Source organism: Musa acuminata, chromosome BXJ3-8, assembly GCF_036884655.1.
Source record: "Musa acuminata AAA Group cultivar baxijiao chromosome BXJ3-8, Cavendish_Baxijiao_AAA, whole genome shotgun sequence".
Classification (NCBI taxonomy): Eukaryota; Viridiplantae; Streptophyta; class Magnoliopsida; order Zingiberales; family Musaceae; genus Musa; species Musa acuminata.
In genome coordinates this window covers 7,603,924-7,631,346 of record NC_088356.1, presented here as the reverse complement: position 1 = coordinate 7,631,346, position 27,423 = coordinate 7,603,924, and the positions used below count along the sequence as shown (strand labels likewise).

General features: G+C 40.0%; 4 protein-coding genes across 4 annotated transcripts; 1 reads left to right on the top strand and 3 right to left on the bottom strand.

The window, feature by feature from the left end:
- Positions 1-45: 45 nt before the first annotated feature.
- On the bottom strand, positions 46-6,796 carry LOC135644997 (probable enoyl-CoA hydratase 1, peroxisomal). The gene is made up of 3 exons (XM_065163016.1): positions 6,337-6,796; positions 726-1,008; positions 46-282 (listed from the first exon to the last, which is right to left on the bottom strand). The coding sequence occupies exons 1-3, from the start codon at positions 6,744-6,746 to the stop codon at positions 181-183; spliced, it is 795 nt and encodes a 264-aa protein (XP_065019088.1). The 5' UTR covers positions 6,747-6,796; the 3' UTR covers positions 46-180.
- Positions 6,797-7,346: 550 nt separating this feature from the next.
- On the bottom strand, positions 7,347-9,265 carry LOC135644998 (GDSL esterase/lipase At4g16230-like). Its single transcript, XM_065163017.1, has 4 exons — positions 8,616-9,265; positions 8,399-8,529; positions 8,070-8,315; positions 7,347-7,990 (listed from the first exon to the last, which is right to left on the bottom strand). Exons 1-4 carry the CDS (start codon positions 8,866-8,868, stop codon positions 7,490-7,492), a joined length of 1,131 nt encoding a protein of 376 aa, XP_065019089.1. The 5' UTR covers positions 8,869-9,265; the 3' UTR covers positions 7,347-7,489.
- Positions 9,266-18,825: 9,560 nt separating this feature from the next.
- Positions 18,826-19,626, bottom strand: LOC135645730 (uncharacterized). The gene has a single exon (XM_065164384.1). The coding sequence runs from the start codon at positions 19,624-19,626 to the stop codon at positions 18,826-18,828; it is 801 nt and encodes a 266-aa protein (XP_065020456.1).
- A 2,150-nt stretch (positions 19,627-21,776) lies between these two features.
- On the top strand, positions 21,777-23,209 carry LOC103994256 (putative pectinesterase 10). Its single transcript, XM_065164379.1, has 4 exons — positions 21,777-21,991; positions 22,057-22,234; positions 22,420-22,617; positions 22,976-23,209. The coding sequence occupies exons 1-4, from the start codon at positions 21,777-21,779 to the stop codon at positions 23,207-23,209; spliced, it is 825 nt and encodes a 274-aa protein (XP_065020451.1).
- The last annotated feature ends 4,214 nt before the right edge of the window (positions 23,210-27,423 follow it).

Sequence of the window (27,423 nt, the reverse complement as noted above, 5' to 3'; positions counted from 1 at the left end):
TGTTGGCATCAATCTTGTATGTTGGTATCATCAATCACATACAAGTAAAAATGAAAAGACAGATTTAGCTGTAAAAGGACTTGGATACATGATTATATTTTGACAACACACAATGAAGAAAGATTTAGTCTCTTGGGAGTGGAACAACTCTCACACCTTACATAAAAGGTAGGGAAACAGCTAAAGCTTGGATGAGGGCTTTGAACTTCGAAGTGATATAAACTTCTGCATATCTGCAAATTGCTCCTTCGTCATGCCATTATAATAGCTGTGAGCTCTCTCCTGAAATTTTAGTCACAACGAGAACATGACAATGAGACACGAAAAATAGTTTATGAAACAAGATAAGTGGACAGGCTTCTAAAATGAACACAATGTATTGCTATTAGCTTAAAAAAGCTAGTAAGCCACACTGCTTGATTGCTGTGATGCAATGAGTCATGTAAGAAAGCTTATTTTGCCATTGGGATTTTGATGAACTGGAAGATGTCATGGTCCATGCAATAGATGGGCTTTTCTAGGACTTGCATACATAGGTTGCTCTATTCTGGATCATCCTATTTCAAGGGAGCCTCTCAATTTGATCAGGTGTTCTAACAATATATATCCATTGAGCATAGTACAAAAGAGACAAAGAAACAGGCATACATTTATGCATTTGAGTATGGATTTTAAATCTTGTATAATAGGCCAAGATAGAAAAAGGAAGTATTAACATATCTCACCTTTTCGAGGGCAAGAGCATGACCTAGATCCAGTTTGGAACCATCATTGATTACTGATTTGTACCTCAACACCATGTCCCTGTTGTTTCTTAAAATGGCCTGTGCAACCTCTTTTGCTTTCTTCAACACCTCGCCATTGTCCACGACATGGTTAACAAGACCCCATTTTTCTGCCATCTCTGCAGTTATAGCCATGCCAGAAAGTGATACTTCTCGAGCTCTGTTTATTCCAATGATGCGAGGGAGCTTCTGTGAAAGGCCCCATGATGGAAATATTCCAAACCTGAGAAATTTTTTTATCAGACAAGAACTTGAATAGCCCATAACAACGAAAGGTTCCACGGCAAGAAGAGATTATGAGGAGACATCTAGAATCCGATGGCTACCAAATAACAGGTTGTCATCATCAGTTGAATGGCTGATAACATCAATGCAAATGACTTGTTAACAGGTACATGTAGCCTATAACAGCCATAAGTTTCTCATGGCTATGCATTCGTTATGGCAAAGACCTCCATGTATAAGGTAACAGGTACAAAGCTGACTACATCTATCAAGTATAGGGTAAAGAAAGTCTAATGAGCTGGGAGATTGTCAACATCAATTATAAGAATTTGATGAATCATGAAACACTTGGTCATCTCCACAATGCTAGTCATGCTTTAGGTTACCCTTGATCGCCTATTCACTCTCTCTATTGAATTTTATTCACGGGAGCTAGTATGACAAAGTCCTAAAATTGTCATTCACTTGTAACAACTGGGCAAATGAGTAAGCCACACTAATTTTTGCATTTAAAATAAAATCAACAAATATTCCACTAGAAAAGATCATGCCCAACTGGTCAAAGGAGGTGCCATTAAAACTTGAAAGTGACAAGGTCTTCGCATTCTCATTCACATTGCAATGGGTAAACAGTGAAAAGTCACACATATTTTGAAAGAAAAAAAAAATCCACTAGAAAATGATCATGCCCAACCGGTCAGAGAAGGTGCCATTGTGGAATAGATAGCATTAAAGCATGATTAAATTGAAAAGGGAAAAAGAGGACAGTCTTCGCATTCTGTAAAATTATTATCAGATTGACCAATATAAATTGAAGAACCTCCGTATCCCCATGCAATCAGCTTTATTCAGCTTATCACCTTAAGGTCCTTAACCATAATTTTTAAGGAAATCATGAATTAACTCAAAGTCTCCAAAAATATTTATTCTCCCTCCAACATCCAATCCTCATCCATTGTCACAAATGGGGGCTTGACCACGGCCCTTCATCATCATTGTTCCCACAATTGCTTATACCTCCAACTTGCCTATGTTTTATCCGCTATTACTGCTGGATTTAGTTCACCATATAGAAAACTAAAAGGGATAATAAGCACTGGAATGAAAGAAAGAAACGGAGGGAAGAAGCAGAGAAGAATATAAAGAGAAAAATTGAAGGGGAAAAGAAGTGATTTTGAAAGAATAAGTGGCTGGAGAAAGAGATAGGAGAGAGAGAGAGAGAGAGAGAGAGAGAGAGAGAGAGAGAGGATGACTGCCTGACATGAACATTTCATAAAAGTAAACAACCATGTGGTGCTACACAGGCATATATGATATTGACAAAATTGTGAACATGATTATGAAATCTGGATGATTTTTAAGAGCAGAACGCATATACAACTTTACAATGAAATTGGTTGACTTTGACTTGAGGATCTCAGCTAGATTGGCTGGTAAAGATCTTGAATATTGAGGACAAGTAACTAATTCGAACTCCATTTTCACCACTTATCCTTTGCAAAAGAAATAAAGTTTGATTTGGATGCCCCAATCTATTCAAGTATCAGTTGTTTAATTAAGATATATCTTACTACAAAGAAAATGTTAAAACCTCAAACAATATGTTGTAGAGAAAACATTACTCACAAATGAGGAATATCATGCAATGAAACAAAGAATTCAAAATTTTGTAAGGGTTTATTTTCCATGTATGCTTCTTGAAAATGCATATGCTTGTACTCCGCTCCTCTAAACTTCATATTTGCAATAATGCCCTCTAAAATAGTTTATAGCCGCATGAATGTCACATCCCTTAACATACTCATTTCCATGCATTAAAATTTTTACCATTACCTAGCAAAAGGATAGTTATAGCTTTGAACTTTTGCTTTAGTATTTATCAAAATTTTCTCTTTTATGCCAAACAAGGGGCAAATTGTAGTGTTTCAGCTTACATCAAATAAACTAGAGACTTAATCCAGGTTGGTCGAAGATCAATCATGAAAGTTTTATGGACAGACAGATACAAATATGATATATTTTTAAGAGAATTGATCCAGATATTAACTCTAGAGGGATGTGTATGCAAGAATAGGTATTTTCAGGGAAGTGGGTACATAGGCAAAATCCTATTAATGAAACTAGGGAAACATAAGGTTGGCAGAGATTTTGGCAATTTTAGCTTATACAAAACATTAGCCACCATCAAAATCATATTTGTATGAGAAAGTATTGTCCAGAATTTTTTATATTGGTTTGAATCGAACATCAATCATGACAAATGAATAGAAAAAGAAGTCTGCATGTTTAAAGAGCTAGGATATAACCCAAGTAGCAAAAAAGTTTAATTTGAATGTCATCCTATTCGAAAGATCATCCAGGTAGATCTCAAAACTTTTTTAAAGAAATGTTTAAAGTCATTAAGCAAATCAACAAGAATAGTAAAGAAAAAGATCAAAAAGGACTTTTTTAGCTTAAGACAAAGACAATTAGAAAAAATAAATTTGAGTCTTGTGATGGATATATCACAGAGAGCAAGATTCTCAGGATTGGCAGTTGGATTGGCTTATGGGATTGGGCTAAACAAAAATTTAAAATCTCATAAAAATAGCAAAAAATTCATAAAATTAAAAATATGTGTCCAAGATATTCTTTTTAAAAAAACTTTTGTAATTTAAATTTCAAAAGACTAAAATGTAATTATAAGTCTTGAGGGACCAAAATGTAAAATTTCAATTTTGACCCATGTCTCATGGGGAAACTAATGTATGTTTCAAACTTCCTCAACCAAATCGAATGACATTTAAAATGCAAAACTACACTTTAAAATTTTCTTTCAAGACCGTCTTGATTTCCCACTGCTTCATCACCCTCTATATAAAAACCAAACTACCCTTAATAACAACACGAGTTAGAGAACAAAAGAACAGAAAAAGAAGAAAGAAAAAGTGAAGAAGGAAAAAATACGAGAGAGGGAAAGAATAACAGGAAATAAATAGATAGGATGATTCAACCTGTAAGGTCAGCCCAAGCACCCATAGGTTTCCAAGTTTTGTTCACAAACATGGACCTGTAGACGAGCCTGAGTTTGTGTCCACAAGCTCCATAGGTTTGTAGGTTCAGCCCAGTTAGTCAGACTCCCCAAAGGAAATTGTTCTAAGTCTACCTATCGAATGACAATCATGCAGGCACATGGCACATGCCATTTATTACACCAATCCAAATATAGAAATTTATATAGTAATAAAAAACCATAAAATATAAAGTTCATCGATTATTACTAAATGAAATTACTATCAACAAACTTAGATTAAAAATCAAGATAATCATAAAAGATCTGAATTAACAGTAATTATTTATGTATGATCAATATCATGTCATTTTTATATCTCCAATGAATGATTTGTTTAATCATGAAAAGGAAAGTTGGCCATAACCTTTAGGTGTAGTTTTGGTTCAATCAATAGGTCTCGAGTTCGAATCATAACAACGACTAGTTTCATTTTAATTATATATATATATATATATATATTATAAGTCTCATGAGTTTGGGCTGGTTGTTTAGCGCATGGGTTAGCCTGCGGATTGCCCCTGGGCTGTCCATGCTATCGTGGTTCATGGACTAGCCTATGGGCTTATGTCTGTGGGTTGAACCTCCGAACCAGAGGAGCTTGCAGACACATTGACTTGAGCTGATCTACGGGCCCATGTATGTGAACAAAACTTAGAGACCTGTGAGCCCTACCACCCTTGGACCAAAAAAACAATTGAGAAAACCTACCAATTTCCTCTTTTTCTTTCCTTCTCTCTTTCTTTTCTTTCCTTCTTCTCTTCCTCTCTCTTCTTCTCCTTTATTTTCGAACTCTTGTTGTTAATTGAGGGTAGTCGGGTCTTTATATAGAGGGTGATGATGTGGGTTTTAAAAGAAACTATTTTTAAAAGTATAATTTTACATTTTAATTCGTAAAAAATATTAATTACAAATAGGTCCTTCAATTTGATTAAGGAGTTGGGGCTGTAGAAATTTATATTAGTGTGCCTCCAAGGCAGGACAGGTGTAAAAATTGAACTTTTACATTTTGTTCCTCTAAGAATTATAATTACATATAAGTCCTTCAAGTTACAGGTCTTTAAAGAGACTAAAGCTTCTCTCCCTTCCCCTTCTCCATAAAGAAACAATATGGATTAGGTGATTCATATGGAACTAACCCATACAAGGAATCATGGTGAAAAGGGACTTCAGCTTCCATAAGAAATAACAAAGACATTCCATTAATTTGGTGTAATTATAAAAGATGTTTAGAGATCCAGTTTGTAGGGCATAAGAACACCAAACATGAACTCTAGTTGATTCTAGTATGAAAACTTTGATTTCCCTCCATTTGTTTTCTTCTACATGACTCAAATATTTGAGGAGTATATTCTCATTTGAACTTTGAACTAAAAATATGCTTCCAATTCTATCTAGAACTGGACTCAATTATGTGAGCTTATGATAATTAACCATGAAAAAATGTCATCATCCCCAAATAAGCTTCATTCTTAGACATGTAAAGGACAATACAACACATAAGACTCCTGCCAAGTAGGTTGTAGAGAGCAATCAATGTACTCAACCTTTCTCCTACAAGTATAGAGATTGTTTCAATAACTCAAATCCTGGTCACATAGGCCACAAAGGAGTGACCTACCGCTGATCTCCTCTTAGGTACGTAGTTTTACAATTTCATCTCCCACCAAACATTCATAATTCACCCATCTCCCCATTGTTCTCTTCGGAGCCTGGCTAACATCTCTCCCACCATCGCTCCTTCTGTCAAGATCCTAACTCATTAGATTTAAAGCCTTCTAAGTTCTGAGAAGGTACCCAAAACCCCATCAAAGTAATGGGAGTCCTCATCAAACATGAAATATGGTAATAACAAGATTTCAGGAGCAATGCAGGCTCTGTATCAAAGAAAGGGTCATAGTTGTTAACTGATTTGCATATTTGCCTTGTCAATAGAACTGTACGCTCATCAGACCGCGAGAGATCAATGACTAGGGGTTCAAAAATTATTCAATGGCTCCATTACATTTGAAATCAGAGGTCTTCATCGGGCTTAGAAATTGGGCCAACCTAGCAAAGATGTATTTGAAATCGTCAGTTGTCTTGCTCTTATTCGCATTAGGGCTCAATTAAGGAGGCCGACAGAAATTAAAAGCGAAATTTTGATCTTTTCACCAAAAATTTCCTCCCTTTAACTCAGCATCTAATCAAAAAGGTAAAACACTACCATCCAATTAAGCCATTATACCAAGGACCACAAAATAGGCAAAAGAAACAAGAGGAACAACTGCCGGTTACCTAGTGTGGGTGTCGACGAACTTGGCGTCCTTTCCGGCGATGAGAATGTCACAGGCGAGGGCGATCTCAAAACCCGCGGTCACAGCATAGCCATTGATCGCCCCGATTATGGGCTTTCGGCAGCGTTCCATCTGGACCACGGGGTCGGCGACCACGTCCTTGACGTCGCCCTTGAACACCTCCTCAGCGGCCGTGAGATCGACGCCGGAGCAAAATGCCCGCCCCCTCCCGGTGATCACCACCACGCCCACCGCCGGGTCGGCGTCTAGCCGCCGGATGGCGGCAGCGAGCGACACAATCATCGGGCGGGTGAGCGAGTTGAGCGACTTGGGGCGGTTGATAGTAACGACGGCGACGCCTGCTGGGTCGCGCTCGACGACGATGAGCTCCATAGGTGCCGCTGCCTTCATCGGATCGGCGACTGAGTTGAATGAAGATCCTAACGATGCACCGAAAGCGCCCGCTTATGTATATATACAGGAGAGGTATAACTAGACCATCGATGGGTAAACAGGAAAACTCTACCTCTGCACAACACCGTTTCATAATTGGCAGAAAGCTCGAAACCAATGTAGGCCCCACTACATATGTGTGTAGAGAAGGTAAAAGTAAACATTCATTGGAGTGCCTTTAAGTTAATAATGAAAACTCTCTAGTTTTACTTACCCACCGAATGATACCATCTCGAACACCTCTCAACAATTGGCGAAGAGCACGGAGCTAAACTAGGCCCCATCGACAGCAAACACGTAACGAATGATCTTTTTTTAATCCAGATTGGCCAGGAGAGCTGTATCCTCATGTGGGTAAGAAGACCTTCCTTCCCAGTAAGATATTCTTATGGTGCAAGGCACCGGCAAACAAGCCTTGATCCTTCCCAGTCCTTCGGGTGTCGGATCCGATAACCTAAGATCCGATCCAACCTTTCATGGATCCACACGGTTCTGGATCCAGAAAAGCTTTATCAAATTGGATGCGGATCATGGTTTCATAACCATAAGGTGCATATATAACACGATACCAAATCGGTGATCGAAAATTATCAGATCCGGATCCATATTGGATTATCATATGGATTTTGTTCTTACATGAACCCGACCCGATAACATTCTCCAAGACGGTTCCAGGTCCGGACGCCACAAGTAGCTTCGTTTCATGGAGGATCAGTGCCTCGTGCATCAACCAGCTGCCGCACATTCATGGGAGAGATGTCATCCAAGCCGCCACCGAGCAATCGTTCTGTTATCACCACATTTGCAGCGTCAGAAGGGTGGTAGGGATCCCAAAACACGTACTTGGATCTGTCGGCGCAGACCGCCGACGAAGGGCCGCACGGTGTGAGGCCGCCGTATCGCCCGTTGACGAAGCAACACGCAGAATCTGCGACCTCAAAGCCATAGCTTCCATGATCCCGAATGATCTCTGTTACTATGCGGTAGACGTCCGCGTACACCAGCACCGCTCCCTCCAGGTTGGTGTTCAGCTCCGCCACCAGATCTCTCAACCTCCCGTTGTAGTGTCGAGCCAACTGGTTGGGGAAGTCGACGCAGTTGTCTCCTGTTGCCGATGGGTAGACTTCCCTCAAGTATTGAGTGCAGCCTATAGGACCAACGTTGACCACGACGAGCTTCCTGGCGTCCAGGTGATACAGCCTCTGCGAGATCAGAATACGAGATGTCAGGAAACTGTGCTGCTCTGTGTGAAAGAGATGAGCTTTGAGGCTGGAGAAAGACGGTAAGCTGATGTCTGTATCTGGCGATCATGGCCTCGACGAAGACATCGGGAGGGACTGCTGCTCTTTCCGGCACCGACAGCAGCGGCGTGAGGTAATTGTTGATGAAGTCATTGGCGCCGATGGTGACGGAGAACAGAGCGCTTCGCAGCAGCGCGGAAGCAGCAGGTGATCCGAGGCGGGCGACGATGTCTTCCCTCGTGTTTGCGAAGTTGTCGATTTGTGCGTCCAAGTTGATGCGTCCGACCTACAAACATGGAGCGTTCCTGCTACCATTCACTGTGTGCTAATAGGAAACCAGAGATCAACCGATAAGCTTTGCATGCTTACAAAGAGATACCCCGTCTTGTTGAGGATTCCTGCTCCTCCAGAGGCATAGTTCACGCCCTTGAGCACCACATCACCAGCGGTGCTTGGAGCAAGAAAAGGAGGAGTGGACTCCATGAGACCAAGAGCTTGACCTGAAAGCTTAAAGCAGGAATTGGTAAGTCCATTACGCAAGACATTAATTGCAGGATAAGGAATCAGAGAACACAGTGGGAGTTGCCTAGAATGTCAACGATCGTTCGGCCATTGGTGTAGCGGCCGGTGGGTTCATGGCCTGGGAAGTCAATGCCATTGGGTACGTAATTGGCCTTGGAGAAGGTGGTGATGTAGTTATTGTTTCCAACATCGACCAGTGAGTCCCCGAAGACGAAGTTGGCTGGTGGAACCCTCACAGAGCATGTCGTTGACAGGAAGCAGCACAGCATCACGAGAAGAAACCCAAGTTTGTCAGGGTGGTAAGCAAGAAAGGCCATGGTGAGATTGGGTAAGCAACAAAGTAGATGGAACAGTTACGCAGACCGCCGGATCAAATGTTGAGCAGAGTATAATCTAACAGAAGCTAAAGGCAACAACAACTTGAGATCCGAGGTAGAACTCAATGTTCAAAGAAGAAAGCACAAGAAGGAAAACAGAGGCGAGAGAATGGAACTATTGGAACGGGGGAATGGATACCGGCAAGCAGGCCTTCTTATAGTGGTGCGAAGAGGAGATTGGCATTGAATAGCCGCGGATTCATCACCTACCCGTGATTGCAGACAACACGAACCAGTGAGATGGAGTGAGCAGAGCACAGAGAGAGAGAGAGAGAGAGAGAGAGAGAGAGAGAGATGTTTGCTGTCGTCAATTGCTTGTGCTGCTTGCTTTGAAAGGTAATGGCTACGTAGCGTGACTCGTTACAGGATGAACGGTGGTGGCAGCAGAAACTTTTAATAAATATTAAAAAGGCCGAAAACAGATGGAATTTTAAGAAATGTATGATTAAGTTACAATTGTGTTCTATTTGTTTGTTTCTCTCAAAAACTTAGGACACATTTATTGGACACGAAGAAAAGATCATTAAATTGCTGGAGCCAAAAGGCGGAGTTCATTAAGCCTCAAAAGCCAACGGCTACCGAACCCTGCAATGTGTCGTCTTAAATGCTGGGTAAAGTCGTACGACAAAAGAAGGGTGTAGGGAGACGAGACTTCTCATCCTATGATATTAAATGATACACATGGTGTCATTAATGTGCTTCATCCATGATTTTAATGTCCATGGTTTTATCAGATCCATGACTCCACCATGCACAAAACATTGATGTCGTTGGTATTATATATATATGTATGCATGCATGTGTGTATATGTATATATATTATAGAATAGTGGATCATAGGAGTGAATGAGAAGGCATTTCTATTGAGGTATTAGGATTACTAAAAAAATTGATTCTACAAATGGACCTAGAAAATCATGAAGTTTGTGACGTTATTTTTAAGGGAATTTTATAATTTTGTGTACCAATCAAGCTTCGATTGGTATCAGTGTTTCCAGGATCAATACGTCCATATATATCGATGCTTAAAATAAATAAATAAATAAATAATTAGTACATGACTTATACTAATGTTAAAGGTTATTCGAGCGAGTTAGGATGATGATTGAGATCCTATCAAAGTTCATTTTAAGTTACTCTCGGTCTAAATCACTGTTCGCATAACATCAAACCTTTAAAATTAGGTCAGAGGCATTTTCAATAAATACTATTTTGATCGTCAAATTAATTTTGGATTCGATTTAGTCGAACTAGTTAGCTATTATTGAGAATGGCATTATGTTAGAGCATATATAGGGGTCCTTTTTATGGATAACTCTAGAAATAGTTATGCCTAAGATTGTCAATAACAAAATGGAGATATGTAACGTTTCGAGCAGAGATATGGCATGATGTCCGACGATCATGTTAAATGACTGCATCAATCATGAGGTTTGGATAATTGGTTTGTCGACCATATACTGACATATAATATTAACATGATCATTATTGATCAATCACATGTGATCAACGTTGGACGATCGATCTGTCAACCACGTGTTGACACATGGTAATATCATATCCATTGTTTGTCTATCAACTAATTTATTACATATTGGATGCTTAGTATGAGATAACGTTAGCCTTGTTTATCCGCATGCTAATAAACTTTCGATAGATATCATATTACATACCTATGCACAACTTAAGTATAATATTCTAAAATTATGCTTCAAATTAAAGTAAAATTCTTATAGTCAACCCAAAAAAAGAGTCATCGGCAAAATATGGAACTCAAAATAATCCAGAAGAAAAATGACATGAAATGAAAAGATAAAAATCCTCGTTGATTGCATGAGATCGAAGATAGAAGATAGCAGAGAAAAATATTTCCTAGTCATTCGTTTCCTCATTCTATACGGCACATTAGTGACGTCATTTGCTTATATGGCACATAAGCTTACATGGGTGATAATGTGAAAATACAAAATAACTTCGATATACATGTTATCATCTAACTAAAGTCACCATCACAATAATAAATCCTCATGAATTCTTATAATGTATGCATAAATTCTAATTATAGTTTATTTTAGTCATCTGTGACAAAACATATTTGTAGTTAAAAAATATTATAAAAACACATTTTTTCTACAATGCACGGTGTCCGAATGAGTCTTGGAACCTTCAACCCTTGATAATAATTGTGGACCTTAAAATATTTACTTGTGTATCTGAAAAATGGAATGGTAATGATAAGGTACTTAAATATATCCCAAACCAAATGGACTAACTATTTAAATATTAGAACCCAATTGTGATACATACTTATCGATCTCAATTTATCCTAAACCCAATTATAAAAATTTTAAATATATTACTTTCACTATATATATATATATATATATATATATATATATATATATATATATATATATATATATATATATATATATATATATATATATATATATATAATCTACTATCGACTTATAGTTGCTTCTCAGACCCATGTCACCCTCCAACCATATGCGTACTTGGACAAAGATTCAAAACAAGGAAATAAATGCTTTTTTTCTATTACAAGCTTCCTTTTTATCCTTAAGCTATAAAAGCATTACAAACTCTCATCTCATCCTCTAAGCTATAAAAAAATATGTTAAACCTAATACAAGAGACTTTTTTTTAAGCTACTCAAACCCACGTTTTGAGATCTCAAATTACTAACGTGAGTGTCGAAGAGACCGGATTAGGAAACTCCGCCCAACCTCATTCTTTTTGAAGGTGACACCTTGGGAACATAGTATTTCCATATCGGGAGGGTGGTATTTCTATATTGGAGACATCTCGAACATTCTTGCATACATGAGTTTGGACTATGTCGACCTGACCAAGACGTTAATGATATTTTCTTCTAATATTTTGGCACTAGAAGGAGGGCCTAATGTCATAGGAATGTTCTATTGAATCTTAGATTTTAATGATGAAACCAATTGATAGTGTTTATCTGATCTGCGCTTTGAGTGATGTAGGAAGCTTCGATCAAGGAGAGATAATTAAAAGCAGGAAGAATCATGTTAGGCCGGAGTGGAACATGTCAGAAGATTTGACGTCAAGCCAGAGGATCGGTCGACGTATCGACAGAAGGCCTCGGGCCATGAGATTGGGCGTCGGGCCAAGAAAAGCGAAAATTATGCTAAGAAAATTGGAGTTGTGGAGGTCAACTAGCCGATTGGGTAATAGGCCGCAAGAGAGAATGATGCGTTGAAGAATCAATGAGGCGTTGATGAACCAATGACATACCGGACAACATTTGATTTAGCTTTATAATAATTATCTAGATCGAAGTAGGTTTTAGGCATAATTAGGTTAGAATTGGGCCAACTAAATTATGGGTCAATTGGGCCCAAGTTTAGGCTGTGTTAGGCCAAGTGAAAGACCCAAACAGTGACCCAATAGGTGGAATCGTCGGTGACACAATCTTCGAGATTTTGTCAGGCGGTGGTACTGCCCAGACTCTCTGAGAGACTATCAAGCGGTGGTACCGCCTAGTGGCCGGGTGTCAAGTGATGGTACCATCAGATTGGGTGGTGGTACCGCCCAATGTTAGTGCTGTAGGCTATGGTATCACCCAGTACAGGCGGTGGTACTGCTAGTACCCCAAAAACCAGGGATGAGATATTTTTAGGCTCTAAGTTTGAATCCACTTGAGGCCTATAAATACTCCTCTCTAGAGCGAGACTCGAGTAAAAATCGTATGGACCTGATAGCACCATACCTGTTATACAGTCTCTGGGATATTAAATAGATAATGGACTATATATACATGATAATTAAGGATAGATAGGTCCAAAGAATTGAATTCTCTTATATCGTCTGAGGACTGCGATGTAGTGGCTTAGTACATCCATAGTCGATGAGTCGAGTGAATTATTATGAAGATAATAATTTACTAAGCTAGAATGAGTTATAAAAGGTATGACTCACGACCAGCTCGATATTGGGCCTAGAGGGTCACACACATATGGTAGGTATTGCAATGAGTAAATGTTCAAATATGAGATATCCGTTAGAAACTCTATCTTATTATATATTCAATAGGCCCCTGATTGATTGGATCATATAGATGAAATCCAATAAAAGTCAATAAGAGATTATTGGATAGAGATTCACTAATCTAAGAACCTTTGATAGTTAGATGGAGATACAGTACCTAATAGGGCAGGATCCATTATGGTTAAGCTGACAATAAGCCTCTATAAATAGGAGGGAACCAAAAGGCCATAGGCTTAGCCTTTTTTACTACCACATCCTATTCTCCTTTCTCCTCCTCCTTAGCCAGCAGGGGTGTTTGGAGATTTGGGTAATGATTCGAGGAGGATTGTGTAGTGATTTGAGGAGCGTTGTCGCAGCCCTTGCCATGTAGATCATCACTAGAGAGGACGACAGTTGGCCTCCTTCATCCTCTCTCACAGATATACTTTTAAGTTAACATCTTTCCGAAATAGTTTTTCATCGTAAGAAGATTTTTGACTCGATGTGATTTTTATCCGCTACACTAATTCACCCCCTCTCTTAGTATCGTTCTTGATCCTAACATGTTCACCTACCAACTCTCTTAATAAATGCTTGTGCAAGAAGGCCCTATCCTTAACTGATAGTACTTTCACTCAAAGGTGCAACACCTATCCTTTCCGAATGTGGATGCATCTACCTTAACTAAACATCGACATAATATGGGCTATTCAATGACCCAATCATCTCGCCCCGAGAGGCAACCCCAAGCAATCTACTCATCCCCACTAAGGTATTCTTGAACCTTACCCAGTACGTGCAGATGCAAATGGACATGATGCAAACTATTATTTTGCTCTTACCCTAGCTAGTCCAACAGGAGACACCATCATCTTAGCTATAGTTAGTAGCTTAACCATCATAAGCCATAGGCATCGATAATCAATAGGAAACCCTAACAAGATAAAAGGGGATAGTGAAGCGATATTATGCCCTTGTTCATGGATAATATGTCCTTGTTTGATTAGCGATCCTTCCCGATGGTAGATATTGGGAAATCTAGGGTGACATCACATGAGCAGCAGAAGAACAGAAAATAAAATCCTAGAATTTTTTGCAGAAAATAAAGTTTCATCATCGTGCAAAAATTGATATACAAAAACTTGTAAAATCATAGAAGTATGAGTACAAGAGAGATTGTGTTACCTAGGGTGATTGTATATCCCTGAATTACTTGCTCGACCTCCACAACTCTCGAGCTAATGTTAGCCAAGACTCCAGAGGTGGTGACAATGGAAAGTCCATCACCCTTAACTAGCTCTTCAAGTGTGTTGACAACGCTCATAGTAGTGATATTACCGAGAGCGATGGCTATGCCTCCTTGGAGCACCACATCCTTGAGTTTGAGGGGTGGCCCTTAAGGTGATCTTCACTTTACATCATGCAAGATAACCTCTTATACACCATGCTCACAATGAAAGAGACATTGATGTTCTCTATGGAGTTTTAGATATCATGGTTCGGAGAACCCGACTTGCATAAAGAGAAATCTACTATGACAGAGGGAGGACCCAAAAGCCACCATGATAAAGGGATGATTTAATGCTTGCCATGATAGAACCCAAAATCCGTCATGATGGAGGGAGGACTTGATGCCCACAATGACACAAGGACTCGAAATTTGTCATGGTGGGAGGACCCAAAATTCACAACGACAAAAAAAAGATTTAAAACCCATCATGGCATGAAGACCCGAGATTCGCTATGGTGGAGAAGTGACATGAAATTTGCTACGGCAGACAGAAGATTTGAAGTCTACAATGGTGGGAACTAGTACTTATAAGTGCCCTACAAGACAATCACATGAGTGAATACACTTGTGACACGCCGCAATGATCTCTTTGCTTATTATTATTAGTATTTTATCATATATTATCTGGATGTATATTGTAATGTCATTAGATCTGTGCAATGAGAATCAGATCGTGATGAGATCTCGATAATAAAATCGATTCACCTTTAAACATAGACTCTAAATCATCCTGATCATAGGTTACTCGAGAAGGACATCGAGATAATCAAACAAACTAATGCATTGTATATTCTTCCAAATGATAAAGGCGGCTAATCTCATAGTCACTCATGTGGGGACACTAGAGGTACAATGCAGGCGCTCATTGGAGAATGAGTTCACTAATTGATCTGCTTACAGAATGTTGAATGATTAATGATACCTGACGTCACACAGTAATTTCGTAGTCCCAGTTGTGTGTCTGGTCCTTAGACTTGAGACACTAAAGATGTTTTGTATGAGTACTTCATTCTTTGACGTTAGACTTACAAGTTCGGAAGTTCTAGATATGGTACAACCAGTTCTCAAGAATGGTAACTAACCTTACAAAGACAATTGAGTATCAATAAAGGATCATCTACTCTCGGTATCGTGAGAGGAATATCTCGTGTATGCTTGCTCAGACAAAATATCTAGCCAGGGTTGTTTAGATTATGAGAGGAGTTCTCCAAAAGAATTCGATTAAAACAAGACTCGAATATGATTCCGTATGGGCCTAACATTACCATGCATAATATTTGGTTTTTGGGATATTAGATGGATGAGGGACTATAGACATATGATAATTGAGAACAGATAGATCTGATGGATTAGATCTCCTGTACCATTTGAGGATTGTGATATAGTGGTCTAGTACGTCCATAGTCGATGAGTCGAGTGAATTATTATAGAGACAATAATTTACTATATTAAAAGAAGTTCTGAGTTAGAAGTTTTGATAGGATCGACTCACGGCTAGCTCGGTATTAGGCCTAAAGAGTCACACATATATGGTGGATGTTGCGATAAGTATTGGTGAGGATATGAGATATTTGCGCAGCCCCAGTTTGAATCCTATGGATAAAATCTAATTGAATAATTGGATAAGACCCAATTGGATAATTGGATAGAGATCAAATTGGATAATTGGATCAGATCTAATTGGATAATTGGATAGAGATCCAATGAGGATAGGATCCATTAAAGGTTAAGCTGCTTGCACCTCTATAAATAGGAGGAGCCTCATGGTTCATAGGCTAGAACTGCTAGTGGTCATCCCTCTTATTCTTCTTAGCCTCCTCTCCTCCTCCTTGGCTCTGGTAACCTGTGGAGAGGGAGATTCTACAATAATATGAGGAGCATCGTTGCTATGTTTGCTATTTAGATCATCACTAGAGAGGAGTATGCGAGTTCTCCTTCATCTACTATATCGGATCTAGAAATTTTCTCCTTCATCTACTATATCGGATCTAGAAATTTCGAGGATATATAATCTCCCTAGGTAATACTTCTAATATGATACATGCATTTTTTTGGGTTTCTCGTGCAATGACCAAGTACTTGACTTTAAAAAATCTGGTTTTATTTTTGTTTTCCATTGCGAGATGCCAACTTATGATTTCCCAGTAGGAACACCTGAGATCTATTTCAACAAAGAAAGGACATGAAATCTATAATGGCGGAAAGAAGATTTGAAGCCCACCACGGTGGAACGACCATCTGTTATGATGGACAAGGGACAAGTAATTTACCATAATAGAAAGAAGATTTAAAGCCCACCATGGTGGGAAGACTGAGATCCGCTACAATAAAGAAGGGAGATAAAATCTACTATGACGAAAAGAAAATTTGTAGCCCGCTATAGTAGAAAGACCTGAGATCCACTATAGTGAAGAAGAGATATGAAATCTGCCATGCCCGAAAAAAGATTTGAAGCTCGTAATGGAGAGAAGACTCGAGATCTATTACGGTAAAGAAGAAAATGAAATTTACCATAGCAAAAATAAGATTTGAAGCCCGCCATAGTAAAAAGACTTAGATCTGTTATGATAAAGAAGGGATATAAAAATCATCATGATGGAAAGAAGATTTGAAGCCTGCCATGATGGGAAGACTCAAGATCCACTATGACAAAGAAGAGACATGAAATATTCCATGACAGAAAAAAGATTAGAAACTTGCCATGGTAGGCATTTGAAATCCACTATGGCAAAGAAGGGATTTGAAATCTACTATGGCAAAGGCACTATAGTGGAGGCGTAAAGCCAAATGTGCTCAAGACACAAAAATCAGGAAAACTCAACCTGTGCCAAGATAAATTCATTATGTTGGAGGTGCAAAGCCAAATATGCCTAAGATGCATGAGTCGGAAAACCCAACGCGTGCCAAGATAAATCTGCTATGGCGGAGGTGTAAGCCACTTACGCTCGAGACACGAAAGTTGGGAAAACTCGACCTATGCCAAGATACATTCACTACGACAAAGGCACAATGCTAAATACACCTGAGATATGTGAATTAGAAAAATCTAACCCACTTGAAGAGAAATCCGTTATGGTAGAGATACAAAGGCCAAATGTACTCAAGATGTGTGAGTAAAGAAAACCTAACCCACATTAAGATAAATCTACTATGATAGATGTGTAAGGCCAAATACACTCACGATAAGTAAGTCGGGAAAACTCAACCTATGTGAATAGAAATCTGCTACGATGGAGGCATAAGGCTAGAGGTGCTCGAGATGCATTAGTTGGTAGGGAAAACTCAACCTATGCCAAGATAAATCTACTGCGGCAAAGGAATAAGGCCAAATGCGCCAGAGACTTGTAACTTGGAAAAATCTGACCCGTGCCAAGATAAATCTCCAATGGTAAAGGTACAAAGCCAAATACACCCGAGATGCATGAGTCAGGAAAAACCAACCTGTAGAAAGATAAATCCGCTACAGCAAAGGCATAAGATCAAATATGCTTAAGATGTGTAAGTTGGGAAAACCCAACTAGCGCCAAAATAAATCCACTACATTAGAGGCGTAAGACCAAATGTATCAAGTTGCATGAGTTGGGAAACCTTGACTTGCACAAAGATAAATCCGCTATGGCGGAGGTGCAATGTCAAATGTGCTCGAGACATGTAAGTCGGGAAAACTCGACCTATGCCACGGTAAATCTATTACGATGGGGGTATAAGGCCAAAAGCACCTGAGATATGTGAGTCGAGAAAACCTAACCCATATTAAGATAAATTTACTATGACGAAGGTGTAAGGCCAAACGCGCCCGAGACGTGTGAGTCAGAAAAACCTGACCCGCACTAAGATAAATCAGTTATGATAGAGGTGCAAGGCTAGATGTACTTGAGATAGGTGAGTCGGGAAAACCTGGCTTATGCTAAGATAAATACACTATAGCAGAGGTGCAAAGCCAAATGCACCAAAGATGTGTAAGTCGAGAAAACCTAAGCTGTGTAAAGAGAAATCTACTATGACGGAGGTGCAAGGCTAAATGCTCCTAAGGCGTGTAAATTGGGAAAACCTGACCCATGCTAAGATAAATCCACCATGACATAAGCACAAGGTCAAATACGCCCGAGACGCGTGAGTCAAGAAAACCCGACCCATATTAAGATAAATTCATTATGGCGGGAGTGTGTAACACCAGATGTACTCAAAACTCGTGAGTCAGAAAAGTCTAATCCACATTAAGATAAATTTGCTATAGTGAAGGCACAAAACCAAATATCATTGAGACATGTGAGTCAAAAAAACTTGACTTGCACCAAGATAAATACACTACGATAGAGGTGCATTAGCAAATACATTGGAGATGCATGAGTCGGGAAAATCTGACCTGCATCCCGTACTAAGATAAATTTGTTACAGTGGAGGCACAAAGCTAAATGTGCCCAAGATGCGAGTCGAGAAATCTTGACTCGTGCTAAGCATTACTAACTTGCTCGTCGGAGGGGCCACAGCCGGGGACTACCCGGCAAAGGCTAATTTTGCAGGAGGGCGACCACTCGTTGATGGCAAGGGACTCGGCACGGGAGCACTAGCCACCCGGCAGTGTGGAGTTGTTAATCGACCCGACCTCGACCAATGCCAACAACACTCCTTCCCGAGGGCCCGGCTACCTCATCATCCAGATCACCCCGCAATAGGCTCCCAACATCGACCTGCAGACCTAGCCATGCTGACTCACCAACCACGGTGGAAACCACCGCCTTTGACTTGTTCAGCGTCGGTCGACCGAGGATGATGTTATAAGTCAAGGGCAGATTAACCACCATAAAGGTGGTTATCATTGTCTTCACTCTCGGCTCCTCCCCAATGGTGACAGGGAGGGCCATAGTCTCGAGCGGGGATATAGAATCCCCCATGAATCCTATGAGTGCTGATGCCATGGGGTTGAGGTCTCCCTCGGTCAAGCCGAGCCTTCTGAAGGCATCGAAGTAAAGAACATCGGCGGAGCTCTCGGTGTCGACCATCACCCTTTTTACTCGAGCGTTGGCGACCTGGATGGAGATCACCAACGCATCATCGTGATGGGAGCTCTTGACTTCTCTGGCCCCGAAGGTGATTTCAGGCTCGAGCTCAAGCCGGGGACGCTTCTCGACTGTGCTACGAGCGTAGGCTTTTCTCGCCACAGAGCTATTGCTGCCGGCCGCAAGTCCCCCGAAGATAACATCGATTTGTCTTTCGACTGGTTCCTTGGGCCGCGGAGTCACTTCCCGGGGTTTCCTGAGATAGCGTCCGAGGTGGCCTCTACGGATCAGTCCCTCTATTTGATTCTGGAGGTCGTGGCAATCCTCCGTATCATGGCCATAGTCTTGGTGGAACCTGCAATATTTAGACCGATCCTTGTGAGTGGCCCTCATGGGACATGGATATCGCAAGAGACCTTTTTCCCTAATTTGGAGGAAGATCTCGGTGCGGGAGGCTTTCAGGGGAAGATGAGGGGGTCTCGGGAGTAGCTCTTTCTCGATTAGGCCCCCAGCGGGGTGGCACCAGGGTTACTGAGGTTGTTCCCCAGGATTGTTCCACCCTTGGCCTCTTGCCTTCCATGTGCTTCCCTGCCACCAACGCTTCGGCGGTGACGTATTGGTTAGCGCGTTAGAGCATTTCGGAGACGGTCATCGGCGGCTTCTCGATCAACGACCAGAAGAACCTTGAAGGCTTCAAATCCTTTAGAAACGCCAGCATGATTAGAGAGGGGTGAGCGTTCGGGAATCCCCGAATCTCAATGGCAAAATATGCCACGAACTGAGAAATCGGCTCATCTTCGCGCTGGGATAACGCGAGCAGGGTGACCATGGAAGGCCTAGGTCGCATGCTGGCGAGGAAGTTCTGTTCGAACTCCCTGGCAAGCTGGTCGAAGGATGAGACTAAGGATTGACATAGCCGGCTGAACCACGCTCGTGCCAGTCCCCTCAGGGTGGTTGGGAATACCCAACACATTAATGCATCGGAGGTGCCATAGAGGGCCATCTAAGCTCGGAATGTAGAGATGTGCTCCGCAGGGTCGAAGCCGCCGTCGTATGTCTCTAATGCCGGCAGCCTGAAGTTGAGGGGTACTGGCTTGTCTTGTACTTTCTGAGTGAAAGGGGACCCACCTAAGCCGTCTTCGTTGGACTCGCTCCGCGACTTTCGGAACTCATGTTGGAACTCGTCCAAGTGTTGATTGACCCGAGACAACCGGGCCCTAAGTGAGTCATCCGCTGAATCGGATGATATGGTGTCAGACTCGAGGTGGGGTAGGGTGACTCGGCAGGTTGCATGTATATTCTGTCCGAGCAGACCTCTCGGGTCCGTCGCTTGCTCTCGGGCTTCTCTAGTCTCGACCTGCTCCTTACTCGGCCTCTGTCGGGCCAGGTCAATTGGGGGAGTCGCTAGCCGCATGATCTGAGGAATGAGTAGAGCGAGCGTCTGCATCATGCCCGCCATGTCCTACACTTGCTTGGACAGGCCGAGGAATGCCTCGAGTGTCACAGCCGAGGGTCCTGTGACGAATCCGGGAGGCAACAACACCGGGTCGTTGAACAGGCGCTAGTAGCGATTTGGCGTTGAGGTCGGAATCCTGCCATCTCCGGGAGTGGGGAGGACCTGACTTTCGGGTTCGACGGAAGGGAGGTCGGCATGTGGTTCTCCCTCGGGGAGAGCTCCAGCCAGATGTTCCTACGACATGGCCTTCCTTTTAGCGCCAAAATGTTAGCGAAATCCGCTATGACGGAGACTTGTATGGCCAAATGCACTCGAGATGTGTCAATCGAGTAAACTTGACTCGTGCCAAGATAAATCTGTTATGGTAGAGGCACAAGGCCAAATATGCTTGAGACACGTGAGTAAAAAAAACTCAACTCGCTTTAAGATAAATCCACTACAACAGAGTTTTAAAAGTAAATGCGCCCAAGATAAATATGCAATTTTCGTCTATAGTAGAGATCCGCTATAGCAAAACACAAGCCCAGCATGCCTCGAACACTTGAATTGGGAAAATCCAACCCGTAAAATGAGATCCAAATGGTCCCATGTCAGATAAACTAAATGACAAACGTCGTAGTTTGGTGGCTCAGAGTACAACAGCTTGAAGATTATTTTGAGCCGCTTTTTAGATCTTGATTTTTATAGATAATAGAATATCATTGATTGTTAGTTGATCTTATATTCCCTATAAATACTAATATGAAAAGAAAAAAAATATTAATATAAATTTGACTTCCAATGTCATTGATAAATATTAACTCTAATTTTATTATATATGCATATTCTTCAGCTTTGCAATATGCAATTTTTCTCCTAACATAAAGAATTGAAAACTCTTTTATCCTTAGAAAAACTCACTTAGCTACATTTATGCAATGCGCTAAATGGAATTCAAATCTCTTTCTTCTGTCAAGATAGAGTTCAGATTTTTTAATTGCAGCTAAATTGCCAAATCAAAAGAACAACAACAGAAAGATTTTTACAACCGCATCTCCCTTCCGCTGCCGATCCATTTCTCGCAAGCCTTGCATATACGTTTTTCCAAATGCTCCAATTGAGGTGGCTCGTCCTCTTCCTCTCCGTCTTCTCCTTCGTATCACTACGTGCTCCTGTGGCCATTGCAGCTGCCTCCATCGCGAGAACCATCGTCGTCAACCTCAAGGGCGGTGGCGATTTCAAGAGCATTCAGCAGGCGATCGACTCCGTTCCTGACAACAACAACAAGTGGACGAAGATTCACGTCGCTGCTGGCGTCTACAGGTAGGTTCTCCTTCCCTTGCTTTATACCTTTAAAGAGCTGGTCGTTCATGCGGTGGGGTAAGCAGGGAGAAGGTGAACATGAAGAGCACCAAGAGTTACATCGTACTGGAAGGAGATGGAGCTCAGACGACGTCCATCGAGTGGGGAGACTACAACGGCGACTCCAGTGGCCATGACACTAACACCAGTGCAACCTTCACGTCATATGCCTCCAACTTTGTTGCTAAGAGGATAACCTTCAAGGTTTCACTGATCTATATCTCACAGTCTCTGGCCCGAGTAGCTAAAACAAGCATACAAATCAATCCATATACTGTTCATGGCCGTGAAGCGATCTTATCATTCCACTGTAATAATCGACGAAACAGGTTTATGTGCATGGATTAGGAGTTCAAACGAACGATTTGATGAGTCTATATTTGATGCAGAATACGTACAATGGATTCGCCAAACTGACCCCCGCGGTGGCCGCTTGGATTTTTGGAGACAAGTCTGCCTTCTACTATTGCAGCTTCATTGGGTTTCAAGACACTCTCGCTGATACGCTTGGAAGACACTACTTCAAGGGTTGCTACATCGAAGGTGTGACCGACTTCATCTTCGGATATAGCCAATCTATTTACGAGGTATCATTTTGATAATTTTAGATCATGTCTAAGTTACATTGATCCGACTCGACATGCAAATATAAATAATGCATGTCCTAATGATACTTACTCTCTGTACATACTCTCCTAGTTATCTCATTTAATAATAATTGCTCGTAGAAGCCTCTTTTATCTTCAATTTATTCCTTCTATTGTGTACTTTTCAGATTGAAATATGTTGGTATTATATCTATTAAATTTGGAAGTTTTGACCTACAAATTTCGAAAATAGCTCTTTTAATCGATCTACTAATCAAATAAAACATGCATGAAACATGATTTATAGTTTCATATGTTGTGTCTGATCAAATTGTTGTGGGTCACGCAGCGATGCAAGATATCAACAGTTAAAAGCCTTGAGAAGCCAGGATATGTGACGGCTCAAGGGCGAAACAGTGCCAGTGACAATAGTGGCTTCGTGTTCAAGTGGTGCACCATCTCAGGGCCTCAAGCAACTTACTTGGGGAGGGCATGGAAACACTACTCGAGGGTGATATTTTACCAGACCTTCATGTCAGCCATCATTGTTCCAGAAGGATGGTATATTTGGTTTTCTAAAGGTTACGAGTAAGTTAACGAATGGTATTTCTATGTTTTACTTTTATTTATCGAAAAAAGATGATCTATTACTAATTATAATTGATTTTTCTAAGGTTTCTTAGCAAGTAATCAAGTGACATTTTTACGTTCGATTTTAGTTTATCACAAGAAAAAAAAATGGATCTAGTGCACGAGACTTACGACATTATTTTTGTATGTTATTCATTGCAATTTTTTACTGTTAATCTGAAGTCTTAATTACTCGAAATACATAAATATTTTATCATCATCAAACTCTATAAAATTATATTATTTTAATATTTAAATCTTTATATATAGTTTCTACTAGTAAATACTCAGATTTCTACAATATCAAACACTCAGATTTTGTCATCATCCAATCATATACCATCTTAGATGGTATATGATTGACAAAACAAATCACTTCCAAGTGGCTAAAATCTTCAAACCCTAATAGCAAATATTTTTTCTAGAATAAACATGGAGGAGGAATTCATGATCTGAATATAACTTATAATTAGTTAAGTAAAGAACAACATCAACAACAGAGGTTGACCGATTCCTACTCTGTTGCTTTCAAAGAGTATTCTGTTGCTTATCATTGTTGGTCAACAACAAGAGCATCAAGCATGTATAGAAGCATAAGTGCCAGCTCTCGTTCAACAGAAGCAACAGGGCATTTTGATTCTCAACCAACTTTAGAATGTTGGTCGAGAATTTACGCTGATAATGACAACTTTGGTTGAGAACTTTTTTCAGTCTACAATTAAAATAATTTATTTTGATGATAAATATCAAGGCCTCATATCCTACCGTGATATATACCATTTGAAAAACTATTTCATGAATCCCTAATCTCATTTGAAAAAATATTTCACAAATTTCTAAACTTTCAAAAACTCAAAGTGTTTGGCTATTTATATTATCTATGGCTCAGTCTATATGCCTCATATAAGATAACATTAAAATCAAAGCCTTGCATTTTCATTGGATACTCTTTTGAACATAATGCCTTTCGATGCTACGAATCCGAATCTCAAAAAGTCTTTACGTCCCGTATGTTATTTTTGTAGAGACTACCTTTTCATTTCAAAACCCTGAGTCTCCTACTGTGTGACCTATTCTAAAAATATATATATCATTGGAGTACATCGTTGATCCCATCAACCGAGTCTCCCATAACACCATCTAGTCATTCTCCTCAGGATCCATACTCTCTTCTTCTCCCGATTCAACAGCTCCTCACCCCCTCCATTGTGTCTCTCCCTTCTTCACAAGGTTCCTCTACTATTGAAGTAATGCCCTATATGTTATCACAAAATCCTCATTAGAGACCAATGAACCTACCACAATTACTCAAGCCCACAAATTTTCATACTGGTGTAAATCCATGTGTGAATAATATGATGCCCTCGTCCATAATTCTATATGGACCCTTGTACCTTCTTATCCCACATAAAATATCATCAGGTGTAAGTGTGTTTTTCGAATTAAGCAGAACCTAGATGGATCCATTGCCAGATATAAAGTGCGTCTAGTGGCTAATGGGTTTCATTAACATCCTGGTGTTAACTTCACAGAGATATTTAGTCCCGTTGTTAAGCCCACAATAATTCGATTTATTCTGAGTTTAGCATTTATGACAACTCGATATTAACAATGCCTTTTTATAGGGGACCCTAACTGACGATGTCTTCATACAACAACCTCCTAGCTCTATCTACCCTGGACTTCCTTAAGCTTCAAGAGCTTGATACACCGAACTTAGCTCGTTTTTGACATCAATTGGCTTCATCAACTCCAAGTCTGATACTTTCCTATTTCTTCATTACTAAAGTAGTAATATAATATATCTTCTAGTATATGTGAATGATATTATTATCATAAGCAATAATTTTATGGAAATCAAGACATTTTTTGGGAGTGAGAGCAAAATACACATCTTTAGGACTCTTTCTATCATAAAAAAAGGATATTCAAGATCTATTATCAAAGACAAACATGCAAGATGCAAAAATAGTTATAACTCCTTTGTCTACTAGCGAATCACTCAAATTATGTGATGGAAGCCATGTTATGGACCCAACTTAATACCGCCAAGTCCTTGGCTCTTTACAGTACTTATCTCTCACCCATCCAGATATCTTATTTGTGATTAATAAATTATCATAATTCTTGTATCGGCCATTTATTATGCATTGGTCTGCAGTTAAATGAATCTTGCGATATCTTCACAGGACTCTCAATCATGACCTCTTTTTTCGTAAACACTCCCTCATTCATTTCTATGCCTTTGTTGATGCTGATTAGGCAGGAAATTTTGATGACAAAACATCCATGCCGGGGTATATTATTTTTCTTGGTATAAATCCAATCAGTTGGAGTTCTAAGAAGCAAAAGACAATTGAATGATCTACAACTGAAGCTGAATACAGTGCCATTGCAATCGCTACTACAGAACTCAATTAGTTCACGAATCTACTCAAGGAACTTGACATCAACTTCACCTCTACTCCTATAATATATTATGATAATGTCGGAGCCACTCATGCATGAAATATATAGTCATCGACTTTCACTTCGTGCGAGAACAAGTTATCAGGCATCAGCTACGTGTTTCTCACGTACATACGATTGATCAACTAGTGGACTCACTCACGAAGCCTCTCACCTGCAAACTATTTTTATCGCATCAGTCCAAGATTGACATCCTTGAAGCACCGTCTTACGGGAGCATGATAGCAGCTAAGATCTCCCTTGATAATAGCCTGAACAATAATCAAGATTTTCTCAACTATATAAAGAAATATCTAACTCTTTCCGTATAAATAGGAAGTATGAGCACTTTGATTTCATCAAACTCTAATAATATCTTCTTTCTATTTTATTTCTATCGCATCTATGGTTAAGTACCGGCGAGCATGTCAGCTGAACCAATTAAATGATAAAATATGAGCACTTTGATTCCTCGGTCCTCAATATTCTAAAAGAAGTGCCACACAAATAATGCTGCTTAAACAACACCTGTGTGAAGGCAACAGGAGGATGACAAGATCATGCAAGGAAAAAAAGAAAGGGAGTAGCGAAAAATGCCAATACATTATCATGTCCAAAAGTGATCATTTTGTGTATAAAACATCTTCCCATGGGTGACGGTTGAGTGGCTGCTTCAGCCCCTTCTGATCGAAAGTATGCCTGCAATCCAAATTGAAGAGTTCAACGTAAATAAGAAGCAAGCATTCTGTCTAAACTTGTCAATAGAGAGGCAAAAGAACAACGCATAGTTCCTTAGAATCAGAAGCATCAGATATGAAAACATATGTTATAAACAGCACACAAAATAGAATGTAATGGCTATGAAGAGTATAAAATGCTTTTGAGATCATCAGGAATTGAGGAGGTTTAACTTCAGATACAGGAGAAATCTTCCCTTCTTCAACCTATCCAATAAAATAGAATGCAATGGCTATGAAGATTTGACTTTTAATGGTTCTTGCCAAAACAACCTAAACAGAATCAGACAATCTTCTCAAGTGCAAAAAATGGCATCAATTAATATCACAAAAGGAGTTGCGGCAATGCAGCAAAATAAGATACCAGTTTCTCAAAAGTTTCTTTGATTGCAGTCTCAAATGCTTCATAAGAAGTGGGAACAACTGCTCCAGCTTCTTTTGGAGCCTGATATTTCGCTTGTGCTGATTCCAACTCAACACCACTTTTTGCATCCTAGTTTATTAAATGCAGCACATGAGAAGAAAACGTATCATGACAATGATTTGGATCATGACACTAGAACTGGTTATACGCATATAAAAGAGATTGAAAAGATAAGCTGTCTCAAACGATGACCAAATTGCACTTCTGATTTGAATAGGCGTGCACATGTTCTGCTAACCCAAGCAACAACTGGTTTATGAACTTTTCCTTCTTTTGGAGCCTCAATTACAGGAAAAATTGCTCATTGGATATGCAATCAACAGCTGATTCAACCGGTGTTGATGATTACTGTAAAATAAGCATTTTTTTTCTTTTCAAAGCTTCAAATTAGAGGAAAAATTGCTTATTGGAGAAGTGCAAAGAGATCTTCAAAGTAGTGTTTGAAACGAAATTTTTTTTGAATGAAATAAATAATTAAGAGAGTATGGAGACCTTACAAAGTAGTGTTTGAAATATTCTTTGAATAGAATAAATAATCAAGAGCAGATCAAGATGTCATGGGTTGTA

What these genes read in the sequence shown, in the direction of transcription:
- LOC135645730 (XM_065164384.1), bottom strand. Translation starts at nt 19,626, where the DNA reads ATGAGGGCCACTCACAAGGATCGGTCTAAATATTGCAGGTTCCACCAA.
- LOC135644997 (XM_065163016.1), bottom strand. Translation starts at nt 6,746, where the DNA reads ATGAAGGCAGCGGCACCTATGGAGCTCATCGTCGTCGAGCGCGACCCA. An exon ending in TTCGTCGACACCCACACTAG is followed by an intron (nt 1,009 to 6,336) that starts GTAACCGGCAGT and finishes AAAATTTCTCAG; the next exon opens with GTTTGGAATATTTCCATCAT. An exon ending in ATGCTCTTGCCCTCGAAAAG is followed by an intron (nt 283 to 725) that starts GTGAGATATGTT and finishes CTAAAATTTCAG; the next exon opens with GAGAGAGCTCACAGCTATTA.
- LOC135644998 (XM_065163017.1), bottom strand. Translation starts at nt 8,868, where the DNA reads ATGGCCTTTCTTGCTTACCACCCTGACAAACTTGGGTTTCTTCTCGTG. An exon ending in ACAAGACGGGGTATCTCTTT is followed by an intron (nt 8,316 to 8,398) that starts GTAAGCATGCAA and finishes CCATGTTTGTAG; the next exon opens with GTCGGACGCATCAACTTGGA. An exon ending in GATACAGACATCAGCTTACC is followed by an intron (nt 7,991 to 8,069) that starts GTCTTTCTCCAG and finishes CTGATCTCGCAG; the next exon opens with AGGCTGTATCACCTGGACGC.
- LOC103994256 (XM_065164379.1), top strand. Translation starts at nt 21,777, where the DNA reads ATGCTCCAATTGAGGTGGCTCGTCCTCTTCCTCTCCGTCTTCTCCTTC. An exon ending in GTCGCTGCTGGCGTCTACAG is followed by an intron (nt 21,992 to 22,056) that starts GTAGGTTCTCCT and finishes TGGGGTAAGCAG; the next exon opens with GGAGAAGGTGAACATGAAGA. An exon ending in CTAAGAGGATAACCTTCAAG is followed by an intron (nt 22,235 to 22,419) that starts GTTTCACTGATC and finishes TATTTGATGCAG; the next exon opens with AATACGTACAATGGATTCGC.